This window comes from Coffea arabica, chromosome 4c (assembly GCF_036785885.1).
Source record: "Coffea arabica cultivar ET-39 chromosome 4c, Coffea Arabica ET-39 HiFi, whole genome shotgun sequence".
In the NCBI taxonomy this organism is placed as follows: Eukaryota; Viridiplantae; Streptophyta; class Magnoliopsida; order Gentianales; family Rubiaceae; genus Coffea; species Coffea arabica.
Genome location: NC_092316.1, coordinates 39,807,921 through 39,829,656, shown reverse-complemented (window position 1 = coordinate 39,829,656; position 21,736 = coordinate 39,807,921). Strand labels below are relative to the sequence as shown.

General features: G+C 44.1%; 2 protein-coding genes across 2 annotated transcripts; both read right to left on the bottom strand.

Annotated features, from left to right (window-relative positions):
* Positions 1 to 10,075: 10,075 nt before the first annotated feature.
* LOC113691788 (DNAJ protein JJJ1 homolog) lies at positions 10,076 to 13,007 on the bottom strand. The gene is made up of 4 exons (XM_027210084.2): positions 12,411 to 13,007; positions 10,967 to 12,190; positions 10,476 to 10,534; positions 10,076 to 10,377 (listed from the first exon to the last, which is right to left on the bottom strand). Exons 1-4 carry the CDS (start codon positions 12,900 to 12,902, stop codon positions 10,320 to 10,322), a joined length of 1,833 nt encoding a protein of 610 aa, XP_027065885.1. The 5' UTR covers positions 12,903 to 13,007; the 3' UTR covers positions 10,076 to 10,319.
* A 3,665-nt stretch (positions 13,008 to 16,672) lies between these two features.
* LOC113692230 (putative B3 domain-containing protein Os03g0621600) lies at positions 16,673 to 21,529 on the bottom strand. The gene is made up of 5 exons (XM_072046216.1): positions 21,396 to 21,529; positions 18,399 to 18,513; positions 17,586 to 17,772; positions 17,336 to 17,499; positions 16,673 to 16,981 (listed from the first exon to the last, which is right to left on the bottom strand). Exons 2-5 carry the CDS (start codon positions 18,483 to 18,485, stop codon positions 16,721 to 16,723), a joined length of 699 nt encoding a protein of 232 aa, XP_071902317.1. The 5' UTR covers positions 18,486 to 18,513; positions 21,396 to 21,529; the 3' UTR covers positions 16,673 to 16,720.
* Positions 21,530 to 21,736: the final 207 nt, after the last annotated feature.

Sequence of the window (21,736 nt, the reverse complement as noted above, 5' to 3'; positions counted from 1 at the left end):
CCCTGTTAGTCACCCTAAAGACTACTTCTTGTTTGTTTTGCAGGGCTGGGAAACGTTCCTCTCATCAGCACACCGAACTCATCAGGTCAGTTCGGTCCGGAGAAGCTCAGCGCTTTTTCAGTTGGCGCCGTCTGTGGGAAACGAAAGGTAAAGTGTAGTTGTATTGATGGCGAGAACGCGTTCCAAACGAACTATGGAGACCACCGATCCCAGAGCCGGCAAGGGATCTCGGCGAAGGGAGACCGAAGCTGCACGGGACGCCGGGGGCTCAACCCTTTCAGGGGAACGGAGACAGCAGATCCTTCAGTTCGTGTCGGAGAACTCCCCATGCTGGAAGACATAATCCGATAGGCGAATGAGGAAGGCGAAACCGGAGGCGCGCAGATCTCCAAGGCGAAGGGGAAGGAGAAGGAATCACCCCCCGATCCCTCGGAGAATGAGTCCCGAGACCAGCCCCCCAGGAGGAAACGGCCGCGGACTCCCCCTCGTCCACGGGCCTCGGTGGTCGGGGATAGCGAGAGGTACTCCCGCGACCGGTCCGCCGGGGGCCGACCGAGAAACCCCTCCCCATGGAAGTCTGCGCGGAATGAGCCCGAACGCTCCTCCGACCGATCTGTCAAGAGTCGCCCGCGCGACCTTCCCCAGTGGAAACCTGTCCGGGACGAATTCGAGCAGATCTTGCGGCCGCAATTGTACGAGAACAATTACACGGCCTCGCTCTTTACTCGAGGGATAGAGGACTACCCGCCACCTCGGAGATTCAAGATCCCGCACATCGAGTTGTACGATGCTTCAACTGACCCGGAAGACCACCTCTCGGTCTTCCTCACGCACATGCGTTTGCAGACAGCTGCGAATGAAATCCGTTGCAAGACCTTCCCGATGTTCCTGAAAGGGAGGGCCCGGCTCTGGTTCCAGGGTCTGGCACCGGGGTCCATCCGAAGTTTTTTCGAGCTGGCCAGGCAGTTCGTCTCTTCGAAGACTTATTCGAAGAACGCGGCTCACCTGATGGCAATCAGGCAAAAGCCGGACGAGTCCCTAAGGAATTCATGGCCCGCTTCAACACGGAGACCTTGCAGATCAGGGACAAGGATGAAAAAGTGGTGATGGCCGCCTTCATGAACGGCCTCAAGGCAGAGGAGCTATTCTACAAGTTGGCCGAAAAGCCTCCTGGAGATCTGGAGGAGCTCTTGACCAGGGCGCACGTAGCCACTAACGCAGAGGAGGCGGCACGCCTGAAGAGGGAGTTGGATCGAGAGCTCGGCAATCGGAGAGGACGGGGAAATCCTCCCAAAAACAAGGACGGCCCGGCCAAGAAGAACGTCTTTGACCGACTCTCAAAGGAGAAAACCCCCTCTCAGCCGCCGCTTCCGGAAAAAGGGTACACCCCCTGACTCGCCCCAGAGCCCAGATCCTAGCTGTCATGGAGGCGGAGGGTCTGGGGGAACGACCGCCTAAGATGGGGACACCCCGGAACAAGAGGAACCAAGACCGGTACTGTGCCTTCCACCGAGACGTTGGGCATGACACGGAGGGGTGCTGGACCCTGCGGAAGGAGATCGAGGATCTGATCTAGCGCGGCTTCTTGGGACGATTCGTGCGGCAAGGTCGACCGAGTCAGGAGTCAGGACGCACCTACCGCGGAGACAGGGGCGAGGGCCAGCGTCGCGACCACCCTGAACGGCAGGGCGGTCGCGACGTTCCTCGGGGCAACTCCCCTGACCAGGACGTCCAGAACTTAGTGGGGGTGATAAACACCATCGCTGGGGGCCCCATGGGAGGGGACAGCCATGCAGCTCGGAAGAACAGGCGACCTCCCCACGAGGGGGATGATTCCCTGAAGCGCTTGCGCATGGACAAAGAGATCACCTTCGATCCAAGGGATGCGGTTCCCCTGGCGTCCGGGAACCACGAGACCATCGTGATAGTCGTCGTCACCAACAACTATCGGGTGAAGAAGGTGTATGTTGACCAAGGGAGTGCGGTGGACATCCTGTTTTACCGGGTGTTTAAAGAGCTCGACTTGAAGGATGGACAGTTGACTCCGGTTCGGACATTCCTAGTAGGCTTCACCGGACCACCCATCAACCCGGAAGGAATGATCACACTGATGGTTACGGTAGGGCAGGCCCCAAATGCCGGACCATCCCTGTCAACTTTGTGGTGGTCAAACAGCCATCCCCGTACAATGTGTTCTTGGGAAGACCCGATCTGAACGCTCTCCGAGCTATTCCTTCCTCGTTCCACCTCAGCGTCAAATTCCCCACCCCCGAAGGGATAGCTGAGGTGCATGGAGACCCGGAAGTGGCCAAAACTTGCTACCTGGCCATGCTTCGGGGACAGGAGAAGGTGGTTGCCCAGACGACCAACTTGGAGCCTTACATCCCGGGGGAGAAGGCCCGACAGCTGGGCACCCAGGACGAGATCGAGGAGTTCCCCTTGAGGGAAGATCGGTTCGACCAGGTCCTCCGCATCGGTGCACAGCTACCCTCTGAGGAGAAGGAGGGTTTGAAGGTCCTGCTGAGGGAGTATTCCCGGATCTTCGCATGGACGGTTGAAGACATGCCTGGAATTCCGACTGGTCTGGCTGTCCACCACCTCAACGTGGATCCTCGCTTCAAGCCGGTGAAGCAGAAGAAGAGGAGTTTCGCCCCAAAAAGGAACGAGGTGATCAAGATGGAGGTCGGCAAGCTGCTGGAATCCAAGATCATTCTAGAAGTGTATTACCCGATTTGGTTAGCCAATCCCGTCCTGGTCAAGAAGGAGGACCAGTCCTGGAGGATGTGCGTGGACTTTACAGATTTCACTAAGGCCTGCCCGAAAGATTGCGTCCCCTTGCCGAAGATCGATAGGTTAGTAGACTCTATTGTGGGTTTTGACGTTTTGTGTTTCCTGGATGCCTTCAAGGGATACCACCAGATAGAGATGGCCGAAGAAGATCGGGAGAAGATCTCCTTCATCACTGAGGAAGGAACTTACTGCTACCGGACCATGCCATTTGGGCTGAAAAACGCTGGAGCTACCTACCAGCGTCTGATCAACAAACTATTCCAAAATCAGATCGACAGGAGCATGGAAGTCTACGTGGACGACATGATCGTCAAAAGCCGAGCTGACCAACAGCTCATCCCCGATCTGAAGGAGATCTTGGATATCCTATGGGAGAGCCGGATGCGATTGAATCCGAAGAAATGTACCTTCGGAGTTAGGTCGGGCAGGTTCTTAGGATTCTTGGTGTCCTGAGAGGGGATCCGGGCCAACCCGAATAAGCTCCAGGCCATCATGGGCATGGCCCCTCCGAGGAGCATAAAGGAGGTCTAGCGGCTCACGGGAAGGATGGCCGCCCTGAATAGATTCCTCTCGCGCTCCGCGGTGCGGGGGATACCCTTCTTTCGGATCTTGAAAGAACCTAAGGACTTTCAATGGACTGAGCAATGCCAAAAAACCTTCGCTGACCTGAAAGCATATCTGGCCGAAATGCCCACCCTGACCGCCCCGGAGCAGGGGAAAACCCTGTTTCTATACTTGTCCCCCTTGCAACGAGGCCGTTAGCGCGATTTTGGTGCGGAAAGATAGGGGTCCCAGAAGCCAATATATTATGTCAGCCGAGCTTTACAGGGGCCGGAGGCGCGGTACACACCGGCAGAAAAATTGGTCCTCGCTCTGGTACACGCCGCCCGAAAACTCCGACCCTATTTCCAATCCCACAGCATTGTAGTCATGACCGATCAGCCCTTGCGCCAGATACTCACGAAACCCGAGGTCTCAGACAGGATGACCAAGTGGGCCGTCGAATTGGCCGAGCACAACATCGACTATCAGCCCCGCACTACTATCAAAGTTCAGGCTTTGGCAGACTTCCTTGCTGAGGGGGCAAGTTTGTCCATGGCTGAGCCGAACTCTCCGCCCGAAGAGGCACGGCTGGAAGAGCCGTGGGTACTATCCGTAGACGGGGCCTCGAATAAGAAAGGGAGCGGGGCCGGCCTGTTGCTCACCTCGCCCACCGAGGAAGAACTGACCTACGCGCTCAAGTTCGACTTCCCGGCATCCAACAATGAGACTGAGTACGAGGCCCTATTGACAGGGTTGCGGATAGTCCACCAGATGGGTATAACTGCGATCAAAATCCGGAGCGACTCTCAGCTCGTAGTCCACTAAATCCACGGGGAGTATGAGACCAAGGAGGACGTCATGAAAAAATATTTAGTTAAGGCACGAGAGGCGATAACCCTGTTTGATGCCTTTGAAATCGAGCGGGTGCCGAGATCACAGAACAAGCGCGTGGACGCCCTGTCAAAACTAGCGTCCTCCTCGTTTGCTCACTTGAGCAAGGAAGTCTTGGTAGAGGTGGTCAGGCAAAAAAGCATTGACCAGGTCCGGATCTTGGCTATAGCCAGTTCGGCCTCCTGGATGACTCCCCTCATGGACTTCCTCGGCTCGGGTGTCCTTCCCGAGGATAGAACTGAAGCTCGTCGACTCCAACTCAGAGCTGCTAAGTACGCCTACGCCGGAGGAACCCTCTACAGGAGGTCGTATCTGTCTCCCTGACTAAAATGCGTGACTCCTGAGGAGGGCAATTACATCCTCGGTGAAGTTCACGAAAGCTTATGTGCGACACATGTGGGATCCCGGGTGTTGGCCAAAAAGTGCCTGCTCTTAGGCTACTATTAGCCCACAGTGTTTCGAGATGCCGTGACTCTAGTTCAGAAATGCCGAGCTTGCTAGGTGCACGCCCCGCTGCGTCACCAGCCCACTCGGGAGATGGTCCCCATCTACAGTCCTTGGCCCTTTGCCCAGTGGGGAATAGACCTTTTGGGCCATCGACTATTTCACAAAATGCATGGAGGTCGAGCCCCTGGCCATTATCTCTGGAAAGGCAGTTCAGAAATTCTTTTGGAAGAACATAGTCTGCCGCTTCGGGATTCCACATGTCTTAATATCTGACAATGGGCGGCAGTTCGCCGAAAACCCCTTCCGGAGCTGGTGCACCGATTTCGGGATCAGCCAACACTTCACGTCGGTCGATCATCCCCAGGCAAATGGCCAGGTAGAGGACGTTAACCGAACCATTCTGCTAGGACTGAAGACTAGGTTAGAGCTGTCCCAGTCTAACTGGCTAGATGAGCTTCGTAGTGTCCTCTGGGCCTACCGCACCACTCCGAGGACGGCCACTCAGGAGACCCCGTTTTCCCTGACTTATGGGCAGAAACGGTGGTTCCCGCGGAGATCGGCCTCCCCTCGTCTCGGACACAGAACTTCGTTGCGTTAGCCAACGAAGAAGAGCTGAGGTGTAACTTGGACATGCTGGAGGCCAAGCGCGAGGAAGCGGCGATACGGATGGCTAAGTACAAAAGCCAACTCGCCCGCTATCATAACGCAAAAGTGAGAAACACGCAGTACCAGTCAGGAGATCTCGTCTTAAGAAGGAACTCCGTCAGCCGAGCCCATAGTTCCAACAAACTCGACCCGAACTGGGAGGGACCGTACAAGATCCTGGAGGCGAACCGAGCTGGGTATTGCAGGCTTGCGAAACTAGATGGAGCGGAAATACCCCGTACTTGGCACTTCTCGAACTTGCGGTTGTTCGTAGGTTAGATTGGGTCAGGGTATCTTACTGTCTACTCTTCAGAATTCGCATACAAGTTCATCATTAAATAAACGCTTGACTTTGAACCTTCCTTTTATCAACACCATTTAACTTTTAAGTTTAGATCATATACTAGCACACTCAGACAATGCTAAGTGTCCTAGTGGGGGGCTGAGGATGAATGATAACGGATGGAATGCCTTTAACGTTTAATGCTCGGCCAGGAGGTCGGCAGGACTATCATTAAAATCTTGTCTTTAAAATCTTGACGCTCGACCCAGGAGGTCGGCATGGCTGCCTTTAAAGTTTGATGCTCGGCCCAGGAGGTCGGCACGACGGGAATTAGTTTGATGAAATTTGTTGATTCCCCAGTCTGATTGTCCTTGACAATTTAGTTCTTAGATTAAAATGTGATAGATGCTCGGCCCAAGAGGCCGGCACGCCGCCTTGATGGATTTATTTGGTGCTCGACCCGGGAGGTCGGCATATGGCCTTGATTGTTAGAGTTGGCGCAGGCGAGAATTGCAAATCGAGATTAGATAATTTCATTCAAATTACGTGTATACAACTTATCTATTACAAAGCCTACCGAGCTATAAAAGGAAAATAGAAAGGGTTTCTGGAGTGGTCGCTACCCTTAGGCGGACAAACCTCTTGCAGGTGACTACTGACATGAGAAAAACACGGCAGCAGGTTTCATATACTGGGAGAGTTGGTGATGCTAGATATCCGCACCCTTCATACTGGGGAAGATATGCTTTCTCTCTACTCCAAATGGAGAGCTCAGCGCCTCTTCAGATATGAAAACCTGGCTATGTACAGCTTGGCCCCCCTTAAACACCCCTAAGCCACCCGCTCCTTCCCGGAAACCCTGCCGGGGGCCTCGTCCTCCTACAGGGGAACCTCTGCCAGCTCGGCTCCCACGTCGCTCCGGCCCACCAGGTCCTTCAGGGCATGCCCCTTGCAGTACCCGTCGAAGAATCAATCTAGCTTCTCCTCGGCGGCAGGGTTGTAATCCTTGAACGCGGCCAAGTCGAAGCCAGGCAAGTTGAGGCCCTTCACCTGGTCCAGAGCTCGCGTGAAGCCGACCTGGAGGATGGGCTGGTTGAGGAGGGCCACGTCCTCAGCAAATCGTTCGGAAGAGATGAACTCCCGAACGGCCTTCTTGCACTCCCGGTTGACGGTGCCGGAGCGCTCGATGGTGTGGTCCGCCCTTAACTTCTCCACGCCCGCCTTCTCCTGGTCTAGCTTTGACTTGGTGGAGGCTAGCTGGCCCTGAGCCGTTTCTAACTCCTTTTCGGTCTTGCCCAACTTGACCTTAAGAGAGTCCGCCTCCTTGAGGGCATGGGCAAGCCTTTGCTCTGTCTCCCGATTCTTTTTCTGCAATTTTTTCAAGTCGGAAAACAGTTCGGAGAAGCGGGTTTCCCAGGGCAGCCCCAGCGGCATTGACCTAAGGAGGGGAGAAGGAAGTCAGCATACTACGCAACCGAGCTGAAAAGAGGAGGCACAAGTGGCCTAAAAGGTGGAGAACTTACTTGAGTCTGGGCAGTGAAGTACATGTCCTGAAACTCGGACGAGCTCGTCAGCTCCATCCACCTCCTGTCACGCGGGAGGACCGAGCCCGTGACTAACTCGCGAGCCACCTCGGGGAACTGGACTCGGTCGGTGATGAATAGCCCCCAGGATGGACAGAAGTGGCAGGGGTCGTGCATGGAGGGGGCCTGGCCCGGCTTCACGGGGGCGACGTGGCGGAAGTGCCACAGACTGGGGGGCGGCATCTCCCGCGCGTGCTCCTCCGCAGAGCCAACCCCCAAGTGGACCGGACCCGCATGAGGAGCTCCCCCCGACGTCAGCAGGAGAGGGGACTGAGCTGGGGTGGGCGCGAGCCTCTTCTCGGGCTGGGGAGCTTCGTCCCCTCGGTCCCTCTTCTGTCCGGCCGCCTTCTTCTTGCTGGCGACCTATTTGGAGGGGGACGATGCTTCCTTCTGAGGGCCCGAGCTGCCCCCAGGAGTCGGAGAGGCCTTCTTGGCGGCCTCCGGCTGTGGAGTGGGGGTGATCTGCTCGAAAGGCGTGCCCAACAGTTTGGAAAACCTCCTCACTACAGCAAACACCACTAAATTAGTACATACATGTCAGTAAACGGATGAAGGAAGCAACAAACAACAGGGGGACAGAATCGGCATTACAAGTGTCATAGTCTGTCGGGGAGGGCACCACCTCTCCAGGGGACCCGGACATCGTCCCCATCAGTCCGGCCGCAGAAATCTGCTCGGTGGAGAATTTGGCCGCGTAGAACTTCACCCTGGAGCTCACCAGCTGGCTGAGGGTTTCGGAATCCAAATCCCCTAGAAAGGGGTCGGAATCAACCTCCCCGACCTTCCACACTTTATGAGGGAAATATGTGGATTTAACAAAGAAAAAGTCCCCTTTCCAGTTCTTTATGGAAGAGGGGACCCCAAAGAGCAGATCCTGGGTGCCCTTCCCCCTCCGAACTTTGCTCATAGTTCGGCGGGAGAAGTAGTACCATCCAGGGAGGGAGAGTTTGAGAGTGTAGGAAGTTCGGAAGAGAGAGAGAGAATAGGGGATGGAGCAGATCTGACACTAGATCAGGAATCCAATGATGATCCTGATCGAGTTGGGATGGATTTGGGTGATCATGAGCCCCCAATAGCTTAGGATCTCGGCTAAGGCTGGAGGAATGGGGAGCCGGAGTCCCGCGACCAGCTACTCCTTATAAATGGCTACGAAGCCAGGGGGAGGTCGGCTGGCTCGGTCGTTGGGCCAAGCAGCCCTTGCCTCGAAGGCCGGAGGAATAGAAAAAAATCCGGCCAGCTCGACCACTACCTCTGGTGCGAGGGTGATCTCGTGTTGGTTAGGATGACCGAAGTTGAATCCAAGATCATCCCCCTGCTCGGAAGCAGGGGTCCCCTCGGAGGGGTCCCTGTCCTCCTCAGCTCCTCCCTGAGCTCCACCAGGAGAGTCGTGAGGAGACTTGGGGGAGGGAACAGAAGTGGCCTGCTGCCCGATGAGGGCATCGAGCTCGGCAACCTCCTCCAGGATTCGGGCAGAAGGAGAGTGGGCAGATGGAGAACTCATGATGACTATGGGCTCAAGCAAATCAGGAATGTGGAAGCTAGAATTAGAAGCAGAAGAGAAAAAAAGAGGAGGAGATGGAGATGAAGATGAAGACGAAAATGAAGAAGAAATGAGAATCCTAAGGGCTCTACGGTGGGCAGGAATCCGAGAGGCAGTGAAAGTGACGCCGAACCGATCCGACATAAAATGCAGAAGGTGGCAAAGGAAAAAGAGAGTGAAGGAGGAAGGAAAAGGACTTACTGGTGAGTAGAATGGAAAAAATGAAGGAATCGTCGGAGTCTGGGCACTGAGAGCCGGAAGTCTTGCTGCCGGAAATGGAAAATGCACGAGAAAAGAAAAATGGCAAATAGAGTTAGAGGAAATCCGGAAGCCCCTATTTATAGGGAATAAAATGGGGGGAAACGGCTGTTTGAATTTGAACCGTCCCATGTGAACGCATTTAAAAGCGGTACGGAGACCGAAGAGACGTGACAACTGAAAGGACATGAGCGCGGCTTTTCAGTAACAGCGCTGTACCGGAGGTGACCCTGTCAGAGCAGTGTGCGACGCTGGTCTCCCACGTGGATGGGGTATAGATTAGATCAGCTTGGAAGCCCTACCTAATCTAGGGGACTAGTGCAGAGGCTCCGTCCTAGGTCTGGACACGTGGCAGCCCAGGAATGGCAGAGCTGGACTTGGACCCCAGGCCCCTGACAGCCATCCTGGGGCACACCGCCACTAGGGCACCGAAAGGCTCCAGGGAACAATCTCGCAGAGAGCGGGGAGAATCCCCCTCGGCGCGGGATTGAGGCTATACCGGGTAAGTCTCGAGGCGTACGGAGGTCAGACTCTCGAGCAGGCATAAATGATAACGCAAACCAACTACACAGGATACGCTCACTATTCGTCAATTACTCCCGACTGTTTTACTTCCCGTGAATCTCACTCACCGGAAAACTAATTTGACCGTCGAAGTGCCCCCGGGGACCACCTCGGGGCTCCCCTGTTAGTCACCCTAGAGACTATTTCTTGTTTGTTTTGCAGGGCTGGGATACGTTCCTTTCATCAGCACGCCGAGCTCATCAGGTCAGCTCGGTCCAGGGAAGCTCAGCGCTTCTTCACTGTCCAAATTCTAGTGATGAGTGTAATGCTTTCAGTTTTATTCATTTGCTAATACACTGATAAGCATCAGTCCTGATTAACCGCAAATCATTGAGGTTAAATAGACATCCTGGAAGACAAGGCGAATTAACAAGGCAATCAATTTCCAAAGTATCATACCATCATGATGAACAATGACGAGCTTAACTTATCCATTTGCTCACATTACAGGCATCCATCTGTTGAAAATTGACCCCAAGTGACATTGAATAACATTTAATGAAAGAATAAGCTGAATAGCTTCGCAATCAATTTCCAAAGTGACGAGCATCATTCCATCATGAAGAACAAACAAGAATTGCTACATTTCTAGCTATCAAGGTCTTTCTGCCGACTCTGTAATTTCCAGTGGTATCTTATATTACTCGGATACAATCATCTAGGATATAACAACGGTAATTATTTTATAATTACCAAAATAATGACAAATATGAAGCCAAAAATGACGCCAAGCCGGTAGCTTGACACACTCAACACAGAAGATGCTCCAGAACTTTCATCTGGACTTTAATGTAGCATGACCCGTATCCCCTAAATGCCTATGTAGTTTATTTCTGTCAAGAAAATTTGAAATTAGGTTAACTCAAACATAGTCCAATCAAGTAAGAAAGCTTTTGAATGAAGAATAAAATTTGGCAACATGTATAGTCACCTTGATTCAAATTCTTCTCCACATTTCTCACACCGGTTGCTAATAACTTTGGTATTAGCCTGAGAAAAAGCATAAGAAAAACAATACATAATCAGTCAAAAAAAAGGTTTTTGAAAATAATCACAATCAATATTACACAAAATGCATCTTCTGACTAATGTTACTTCCTGGGATACTGAAAAAAAATCAAATAATTTCATCTGTAACTACAATAGATTGAACTATTAGCCACACAAGCATTCACACTAATGTCTCCACTCTAGCTAAGGATCCTGTGGGAAATCCTGCCAAGAGATTACTTTAGTCACTGCGACTTGGACTATTGGTGAAGGAGGGTAACCCCAAATGCACTTCATTCACCATTCAAGAAGGATTGAGTATGAGTATGACTTTCCTCACACTGAACGGTTGTTCACCTAACAATGTCTAACACAAACTAGAAAATAAGCAGTACAAAATTAGACTAGAAACAAATGAAAACGTCATAGTACCTTCTTTTTCCTTCCTTTGGGTGCCTCTTTTGACTTGAAATTGCTGTCTGACTTTGCTGTCCCTTTCTTGTTAACAGCTTGTCTTGAAAGCTTATGACTCGTTTCTGATTCATCATCTTCTTTGCCTCTAGATTGAGTTTCAAGGAAAGAATCTGATGACGCCTCCTTCATGGTGTCATGATACCCATTATTCTCAGCTTCAACATGCGCTTCAGCTATCTCAGTTTGCGCTGCTTCCTCTAGAGTTCGTCCCCTTTGTTTCCTACCTCCCCTATTCCTTCTTGAACCCTTCATATTGTTATACGCCATGAAGTCCATCTCATTACTATCAACCTTGACTGGGATTTTATTTGAAGCACGCTTAGGCTTCTGATCCAAGCTTCCATTTTTCCGATTCTTCTGCCCAGAAACCATAGCTTCAAGATTACTAGCTTCGTCATCATCTGATCGCATGTCAGATTGTAGTTCCTTCAAGCAAATCCCACTATCCCTATCAACCAAACCATCTTGTTCACTAGATTGCGCTTCATCATTGCCTTCTTCTCGAATTTCCATGGTGCTATTAAAATGATCCATTAGTTCATCCACCTCATCATCTGCTGATAAAAAGCCACTCTCTTCTGCGCCAACCTCATCTTCCTCGTCATATTCCTCACCCACTTCCTCCGTCTTCCCCTCTTCATATTCTTCATCTTCCTCAATAAATGTATTCCGCAATTCTGCCACCTTTTCCTTGTGTTTTTTCGACTGCTCGTGATTTTTCCATTGTTTATCACTCTTGAATTTCTTTCCACATGCAACACAATACAACTCCTTCCCATCCCCTTTCTTCTTCTTATCGTCATCAACTATCTCCTCAGTATCTTCATCCTCAATGTCTTCAACTTTAGCCCACTCAGGCTCCTCGTACTTCTTCGCTCTCTCAGCCTTTTGTCTCTCCAACTCCTTTTTCCTCTCCCTCTCTTCCTCCTTCCTCCTCTCCACCTCCTCGGCCCTTTTCATCTGCATATCTATGACCCTCTTATCCCTTTTTTTCACAAACTCAGCCAATCCCCTAACTGTGTCATTATACTCCCTCCGTGCTTTTTTCCTCAACTTTTTGTTTTCCTCCTCCATTACCCTTCTTGACTTCCTATTCGGCCCTGCCATTACATCATACTGATCTACCCAACAAAAGTCCATCAATGTCACAAACCCTAACCAATAATTATAAAACGCCGTAACCTGCATAAGAATCAATCACTAAATCAACAAAACCTCAATCTTGCCAAACTACAATTTCTAACCTCTAATTAAAAAAAAACTTAACAAAATTTCCAACATTTTAGTAAATTGGATTAAAAAACGGAATCAAACATATGTCCAACGAGCAACTATAGAAACATCATCTTAAAATGAAGAATACAAGCATAAAGTTTCGGAATAATTGAAAAAGGAATCATGCCTGAGTATAATAGGAATCCAAATTTCCCATGACTGGAGCTTCCTTCGGGAATCCCAAGCCCAACCTCTTGGCAAAATTTAACTCATTTTGATAAATTTTATCAAAAACATCTCCATAAACCTTATAAAAACCCTTGCCGGAATCCGAATATCCAGAATAAACGGAATTGGAGAAATACGAAAACAAGTTCGGAACATAGACGGAATTAGACGAATTGCCAGTGGCCGGGGAGGAACTGGAAAACAGAATTTGAGAGCGGTGCGAGTCGTACCACGCGCGCTCCCGCGGGTCGGAGAGGACTTCGTAGGCGTTTACGAGCTCTTGGAATTGAGCTGTGGCTTCGGCTTCTGATAAGCCGGATTTTACGAGCTTGTCCGGATGGCGCTGAAGAGCAAGCTTCTTGTAAGCTGACCGAATTTCGTCGACGGAGCAAGCGCGGCTTAAGCCGAGGACTTCGTATAGGCATCGTTTTGGTTCCTCCGACGACGCCATTTTAGTTTCAGTTCGGACGATCGGTTGGAAACTAGGGTTTGGATTGGGAAAGGCGGGGTATAAATTGGCTTGCAGTTAGGGGTTAAACTGAAAGAGAGATAGTTTTCGTGGGTTTGATTAAGGTGATTTAAAAACTTGAGGGGTTTATAGTAAAAAGACCGTTTCGGGAAGAACCGACCCGTGGAATTTGGTAGAATTCAAAAAAAGAAGGCGAAACGATGTCGTACGGACGGGATCAGTAAAGCGCTGTAGACCCATTTTTGTTTTTCAATCTTGCAAAAACTTGGCTGAACTCGGTCTGCGACCCCACTTTTAAACCCTATGGTTCTCAACAAGCCATGCCACCCTATTCAACCGGGTTTAACACTTTTTTTTGTTTGCCGTAATTCACTTTTGGTTGAAAATTATAATGCTCTGATTGTTTGACGGGAAAGTCGTGTGCGAGAGTGTGTTTTGAGAAAAGTGAAGTGCAGTAAAGAAAAAGGAAATTAACTTTTTCAATGTATTTGGTTAACAAGAAAATGATGCAAGAAGATTCAAATTCTTGTGTTTGTTTAGTTGAAAAGTTAGTGAAAAATTGGGTAGTGTGTTTGTCAATAAAAAATATTTAATATTGAATTTCTTCATTTTTGGTATAACATTTTGCATATTGGAAGAGTTGTTTACTTGAAAATTAATCACATTCTTTAACTATATATATATTATGTGTGTGAAAGTTATTTAAAAAATATATAGACATAAAAAAGAGCACAAAATGTAAAAGAAAAAAATACTAATGTCATATAAATTCAATAAATTACTAATTCATTAATTGTTAAAATAAGAATAAAATGTCTAACAGCAAACCTATATTTTTTAGTATAGATGAGAGGTCTCGAGTATCTCTTATTTACACTTTCTTCCCTTATACAACTCAATCAATCCCTCCCCATGCAACTCGGTTATTTGAATGATAAATCCTAATGTATCCTAATTTATATAGAAGTTGAGAATGGAGGAAATAGTTTAGAAAGAAAGGAGTTGTAAAAGAAATTCAATTAGTTGAAACTTTCCTGTAATTCACTTTCCTATCAATTTAAGTAGAAAAATTTATGTGGTGGGTGCCATAAGTTTCTTGACAAACAAACATTTAAAACTTATAAGAAAGTTATTTTCCTTCACTTTCCTTCCCTTTTCCTGGCAGACAAACATTAACTAAAATGGGAGAGACAAGAAACACACATAGCTTTTGGAAGAAGGAATCTCGATATTCTTCGAATCTAATGTCTCTCCCCAAGCTCTCTCTCTCTCTCTCTCTCTCTCTCTCTCTCTCTCTCTCTCTCTCTCTCTCTCTCTCTCTCTCTCTGAAGAAGTTGAAGAGAGAGAGTTTTGGGCAAGTAGAACTACACAAATTTGATCCATTTCTATTCTACTGAATTTTCGGAAAATATGACAAAGAGATGAACAGAGGGAGAAGATTGAATCATGATAAAAAAAAATCAAAATTTACCTAACAAGATAGCTGGAAACTTCAATTCCCACATTCAAGAGATCTTTCCAAGTAAGTCTTGCAAAATTTTTTTCCAAACTACAGTAATTATTCTAAATAATATTTTAAATAATATTCTATCCAAACACACTTGCAGCATCATTTTTAAATTAGAAATTGAAAGGTCATTTGAACAAATCTAGTAATGGTGCATCGCATCAAGTAATTAATTTTTTGGTTTTGGTTTTTCTGTGAAATCTAAAGAAAATACTTATGCTAGCTCCATTAAATCCATAAATAGTTGGCACACTTGTGTTTTTTTTTTTTCAACTGATGTTAGTGAAGATGAAGAAAATGAAGAAATAGGAAATCGGGTTTGAATGAAGACAGACAGTGGACAGAAATCACTCTGAAGAATCAGTTGTAAAAGGCTTTGGAGAATTTTGGTTCAATGGAGTTGGAGATTCTAGAGTTTTTTTTTTTAGTATAAGTAAAAGGTTTCCGGAATCATTGTGTGACAAAAAAAAAAAAAAAAGAAGATTCTAAAGATTTTTTTATTAGAGATCAATGTAATTTTATCTGTATATTTGGTTTTGTATTTGGGAGTTAATAAACTAGATGTGTACAATTTTGTGTTGAGATATTGATTTAGTTCATCATCGATATTGAACTATTTTTTGCAAAAAAAATTATGTGGTCTTCCTGGATACTAGCAGGAAGAACGAAACTTTTGTTTTGGAGAATAGAATGAATCAATGAATCTTCCATCGTGATGCTTCTTGAGTGCAGCAATGAAAGGTAACCATGGTTGGGGAGCTCACAAACAAAAAATTATTTTTTCTCATTAACAAGTCAAGAAAGTGACGTGACCAAATGAACACCATGCGGTTCACAGCTGGCCCGTGGACAAGGTCCACCCAAGTATTTGCCTTTCTTTTAATTAGAGAAATGGAAAATTGGTAAAGAGCTTTTGTATAATGATCTTTTTTTTAAGGACCACTTTACAAGAACACTTTACCGATTTCAGGGGTATTGATTCTATTGAATGTCTAGTATAATTGAACATAGCAAGATGAATTATTGTCAACTTAATTGATTTTTACATTTTGATAGGATAAATGATAGAACGATTATAGATAATATTAATTATTAGCGAATTTATCACTTTATTTAATGGATTTCGTTTTGCTGTAGCTCTCCACATGTTGCAAGTTACACCAGCCAAGAAAGTGAAAATGCTTGTCCTTTTGGATTGAAGACTATTCGGAAAAGGAAAAGTCTTATTACTGTGCCAATTTTTTTTTATATGATATATATAAAATAAAAAAGTAATTAATAGAGCGGCCTTTTCTTTATTCCCCTTGATAAATTTCACATCTCAAATTTACCATAAAAGAATCTAGCAATTTTTTCTCGCATTATTTAGCAACACGGAAATTTATAAAAAAGGATAAAAGGACAAAAACATAATAGAAGACAGTGTATTTTAGAATCCCAAAAAAAAATTTTTTTTTTCCATAGTTAATGTTGGTGTTGCTCTCGCTCAACAAAAACATCTGGAAGGCCAAGAGGATTGTTGTTGTGACATCTACTCGGCCAGTGTATATCACAAAATTCATTTTTTTTTTTTTTTGGGAAAAGGATACTCCCCAAAACCGATAATCATCAAAGGACTAGAGAAGTTTGAAAATGATGGAAAGTTATAAATATAATCCACCATGTTCTATGCATACAACCCATCAATAGAAGAAACTCATTTGAACTTTGAAATCAAGGACTAAAGGGATATCAAATCTAAGTTCAAAGAGGCTAGAAATTTGTGTTAACCAGATGCATTTTCTATGATGCTGTCTTGTGGCTCAGCTGCTTAAACTTGATAAAAAATGTTCTTAAAAACTGTAAGATAAAAAATTTCATAGACTATCTTGAAATTTTAAAAAGCTAGTTAAAAACAAGTTAAAATGGTTCGATTGAAGTTGAAGGAAAGAAAAAGAAACAGGTCTGCACTCTCCACCATGCAAGGGTAAAAGGCAACACTAATGAGGATACTGGGAGAAGCTCTACAGGTAGCTACAAATGCAAATATGAAACACCATTCCATACCAATTCTGATAACCACAGTACAGTCTCCTGACCCTGTAACTAAGGATGCCACAGGTTCATTAATGAAGAGAAAAGTTAGTCAATACACAATACTAACAAATGCAATCAAAATAATTCCAATAGTTATCTGAAGCTTTGCCTTTCTTTAATCCTCCATTACCCAAAAACAGATAAAGAAAAGAGAAAAAAAAGAAAACCATTTCCTTCTGGAGAACTTGCTACTAGTCTTAGGAAAGGGCACAGAAGCTCATTCTATCTTATCTGGGCATCTCGACATAGTAACTTCGAGCACAATGCCGTCATCGTTGTTGTCTATCACCTCAAAATTGCACTCATCTCCTATTTTCAGAGAATTCTCTTTCACAAAAGAGGACCAGCCTGTACAAAGATGAAAATATCTCCCGCTTTTCGCTATGCTCACCTTCCATTCTCTTGCCTGAACCCGCAAAAGGGCACCTTTTCCATTCTTCCAATGCTTTTTAACATTTCCAAAATCTCGAGGAAACTTCTGCAACATGATCAGACAAATAACCATGACATATCTGAACATTGTTCAATTATAGTCACCAGTAACCCTATTGAAAAGTAACAGAGATTTTTGGGCTTTAATATCAACTATGCTCCCAAAGCAAACAAGATTGACAAATTTCATTTACTAAAAAGTTAAGAAAGTGAAGCGTCAAGTAATCAGGTGATTGTCGACTGACATCTCTGTTGTTGCTGAAATTTCCGAGAAAAGTCATCTGATTATACAACTGGCTTTTTCTTAAAACTAGTCAACGAAAGGAACTTAAGCACCTTCACCACCAATAGTTTTCAATGTGCTATAATTACGTTGAGAACATAGGTTCAATATACTTACCACATATCTGTTAGTATAAGTTTTTGTCAGTTGAACTCTAAATGGACCAGAACGGTGTCTCATGTTGTCCTGCACTTTACCAGCTAGACCAATCTCTGAACATGAACCCCTTGTCCGGGAACGTAACGATCTTCCCATTGGCTGAGTAGTATTGTTCAACTTGCCTGCATAATATTCAACACATGAATTAAGATGTGATAACATTTTTCTCAAAATAGGATTATATGATTTCAGACTGTTCAATCATCACCATGGAGCTGTTCCAATGTGCTTTCATTCCTATGCATTGCATCATTCCAAATAGTGAAAGCACCTTCTTTTATACACCCGTGTTTGCCAAATATTTCAACGTAAAATCTTGAGCAACCACCATAGCTGAAAGTGAGAAAATCGTCATTCTCCAAGGAGTTATCTTCCACAAAATTTTGCCAACCTTCCTGGAAATAGAAGTATTCGTCAACTTTGCCAGCTACAATCTGCCAAGATCTTCCCTGAGGACCCTCAAGTGTGAATGTCTGAGGTACATCTCCATTGAATTTCTTGACAAATTCTGGTGGAATTTTCTAAAACAACAAGAACTCCAATTGTCAATCAACAAATTGCCAGAGAACTGTAGGGCACATACAACCAAAAAGCAACCTACTTTCTTCTTGGATGCTTGAATATACAATACCTAAAATCTGCTTTGTTATTAACTTGCGAAACGGGGATATTATGTTGATTTGAGCACTTGTACCCTATATCCGGGTCAACCCCAAAGTGGGTATTTTTCTAAAGTAGTACAAACACAACTTGTCTTTATTACTAGACATAAACCTATAAACAAGTGAGTATTTTCACAAACAATCAACAACGTAATATTACAAGCATACAACTGATCTCACCTTGACTAAGAAAACCACAAAGTAAATCTGGTAGTAGTCAAAGAGGACATATCACTGATTTATATGGTTATTAACTGTTAGGTCTAGTTATATAAATCAATATTTGAGGTTATATAACAAAATGCAAGTGAGGAAAAGAAGGGAAACTTTAACTTCGTATGTTCAAGGAGGGATCTTACCAATTGTGAAGAGCATAGTTGGTCCGTATACACTTTGAAGAACATAGGGGACTCATCAGAGTAAAGAACTTTGCTATTTTGCTTCATGTATTTAGTGTTTCCTGCAACTTTATACCTGGAAACAGAGGGGTAATTAGCTATAGACAGTACAACAACGATCGAATAGCTATGAACTTTAGTAGCGGCAACAAAATCAGGTGCAAAGCACAGTAGCAAAAGTTACTAGAACCACCATCAGAAGCAAGAATTCAAGCATACAATCAAAAGGAGTTTTCTTCTCCAGATTCAATTACAGAAGTTCTTGACCGAAGAGGCGAAGAACATCGACACTGACAGAATGAGACCTGCTTAATTACATAAAGGAGAATTCCTTCTTTTTATGTATGTACCAGCATGTATCTATCAGGTTCATTTTTAGATTTTGATGAAGATTTAATGCTTGGTCTTTATCCAGTGGTCTTTACCCAGTGGCCAACAGATTGAAGCATTGGATTAACGAGTCATGTCTAGTACTTGATTCGTCACAGAAGGAGGGCCACTAATAGATGCTGCATAGGATTCCTTGTCTGATGACTCTGATCCTTCTCGCGCCGTAACAATGGTCAGTAACAAGTGTAATCCAATTACAGGCTGGGCACTTAAGGAAAGGCGCTCTGGAGAGAGCATGTTGGATCAAACAGAAGCTCTGAAACTTGCGCTTAGCAAAGCTAGCTTGCAACAGTGGAGAAGAATATCAGTGGAAGTGACATCCGAAGAACTTCTCTAACTTTTGAGACGCAAGAAAGCAAAAGATACTAGGATTTTTGGACAACTTGAGGACATTCAGAGCCTAAGGCTACTGTTTTTGAAATGCTCTTTTTGTTTAGCAGATAATGAAAGTAGAAATATTAGTATGATGATCAGCAAGCATGCTCTTAGCATAATCCAAGATGAGGAATCCTCAAGTGTTATAGTACACTTTTGTAAAGTTCACATTTGGCCCTTTGCTCACTGTACAGTGTAATACACTTTTGTTAATACAAATATCTGACGTTTCCGGAAAATGAAAATTGTAATCCAACATATATGCACCAACCCTTTAAATGAACACAATAATACAAAAAAAGAAAAAGTTGTATGAACTTCAACCTGCATTGCACAATAACAGTTTCTCATATATTTTTATATGCTAAATTTGATTGTTATTTCACACTTATTGTTTCAATTCATAAATTGATTTTTCTAATGAATATTTTGTGTTTATATATTCGTGGTAGGATATAATTGTGATTGACAATTGTAGCAGTCATATGCTTGTTTATCTTATTTGTTTCTAAGAAAATCAACTATTTTCTTGGAAAAGTGTCAACTAGACTAGTAGGGTAAGCGAAATTAAGTGTATATGTGATAAGAAGAGAAGTAGGAAAAAATAGAATAAATCTTATATGTTCTGACGGAGTATATATTATTACAGTTGGATCTATAATACATGTACAAAAATTGAATTTCAATTTTAAATTTAGCATGATTGTCATTCATCCAATATATACTATCAGTGTAGAAAAGATTAATCTAAAAATAAAGAGTAAAAGAAAAAAGGTGAGAGGACAAGAGAAAATATATGTTACGTACTACAGAGGGAAGAACTGAGGATTTTGTTGAAATCCATCTCAATAATTTAGGGATATAACATGTGAAAGAAAAGTCCACAGCAACTGGACTTGACTACATCTAGTTCTAGTGGCTGATTTGCACTCTGGGGTTATGTTCCATAAGTTTGGACAAAACTGGATTGTTCTTTTTATGAATAAAACTAGTGGTTGAAGCCTGTGGCATGCTTCTGACTTGTGAGCCGTAGCTAAACAGCTTTTATACGTAATTTGGATAAAATATATATATACACACACATACATTGCAGAGGGGATTTTTAGTGTAAACCCCTTTAGAGAGCTCCCAACTCTCCATCATTTTTTCTTATATTTTTAAATTAATTTTTCCCAAAAATTGATTCATGTCCTTTTTCTGGTTTGGGCATAATATTTATAGAATTATTAGTTTAATTAGTTCCTTGATTTACTTTGTTCCAAACGTGTCACCCCATATCCAACTCCTAATAAATGCAATTAATTCAGCATGCCAAAATAATGTTTGGATTGGGTATAATTTTGTACATTGGTTAGTTTTATTTCTTTTTCTATTTTATTTAGTTCCAAACATGTCCTACAATATCAACTCTTCCAATAAAAGCAGTTATGTAATTATAAATAGCTATAGACTTTTAAAGCTAAAATAATTATATCCACAACAATAAAAAAACATAAATTACATCATTTGACCAACATAAACTAATAATTTAAGTCCCAATTCACCCATAGAAACAACAATATTTCAAATTATTAATAATTTCAATTAGGCTATTCAAAATAGATTAAAATGGAAATATAGCGCTTGAAAAAAAAAGTGCTAATTAAGCCCTCAAAATTAAAATCTCATTGAGGTAAAAAATTAATTGCTTCGAAAGCCCATAAATAATTATTAGTCTTTCAGATTACCATTAAAAATTGTATAAAGCTATTGACCATATCTGAGTTGATGAAAGGGCTCATCCAGAACAAAGTTTCCCATTTAGAGGGTTTAATTAGGACTAATTCACTTTTAGGGCTTGAATTAACACTTTGGTCTACTTTGTAGGGACTAACTAAAATTCACCCATAGATCAAGTTGAAGCAATCTAATAAATTAGCAAAATTAACTAACAATTTCAAAATTAAAATAACAAAAAAATCAATATAAAAAGGAAAGAATGAAACCTTTAAATTAGATAAAAACTCCACATACAAGTTTCTCTAGTCTTTTTTGTAAAAGACCCTCTTCCCTTGGTGTTATATATATGTGTGTGTGTGTGTATATATATATATATATATATATATATGAAGTTACTAGTTGTAGAGACAAAAAAAATCATAGATAAAAATGACCAGAAAAGAAATGGAACATGAAAGATGGGGAAGAGAATACCTGAGTTTGTGACTATATTTTGGAGGTACCACAGATGATGGAGATAAATTGGTGATCTTCTCTGTAATTTCTCCTTCTTTCTTTGTTTCAACTGAGAGATTGTACGAAGAGTGGAGGAGTGGAGAAAAGAAAATTCTGACTATGAAAAGACAGATATTCTATAGTGCGTTAATGAAAATCAACGCAGGTGTATTGATTTTGAAAATATAGGCTAAACATTGGTACAGTGGTTGACGCGTGTATGCATCAGTAACGTGGAAGGGATAGAATGGGAGCACGTGCCCACCAGTTTATAATGGTTTTCAAATTAGTGGGACCCATTTTAATAGAAGTTTAAGTGG

What these genes read in the sequence shown, in the direction of transcription:
- LOC113691788 (XM_027210084.2), bottom strand. Translation starts at nt 12,902, where the DNA reads ATGGCGTCGTCGGAGGAACCAAAACGATGCCTATACGAAGTCCTCGGC. An exon ending in TGGATTCCTATTATACTCAG is followed by an intron (nt 12,191 to 12,410) that starts GCATGATTCCTT and finishes ATTCTTATGCAG; the next exon opens with GTTACGGCGTTTTATAATTA. An exon ending in CCAAAGGAAGGAAAAAGAAG is followed by an intron (nt 10,535 to 10,966) that starts GTACTATGACGT and finishes GCTTTTTCTCAG; the next exon opens with GCTAATACCAAAGTTATTAG.
- LOC113692230 (XM_072046216.1), bottom strand. Translation starts at nt 18,485, where the DNA reads ATGAAGCAAAATAGCAAAGTTCTTTACTCTGATGAGTCCCCTATGTTC. An exon ending in AACTATGCTCTTCACAATTG is followed by an intron (nt 17,773 to 18,398) that starts GTAAGATCCCTC and finishes TTCTATTTCCAG; the next exon opens with GAAGGTTGGCAAAATTTTGT. An exon ending in CACATTGGAACAGCTCCATG is followed by an intron (nt 17,500 to 17,585) that starts GTGATGATTGAA and finishes AATATTATGCAG; the next exon opens with GCAAGTTGAACAATACTACT.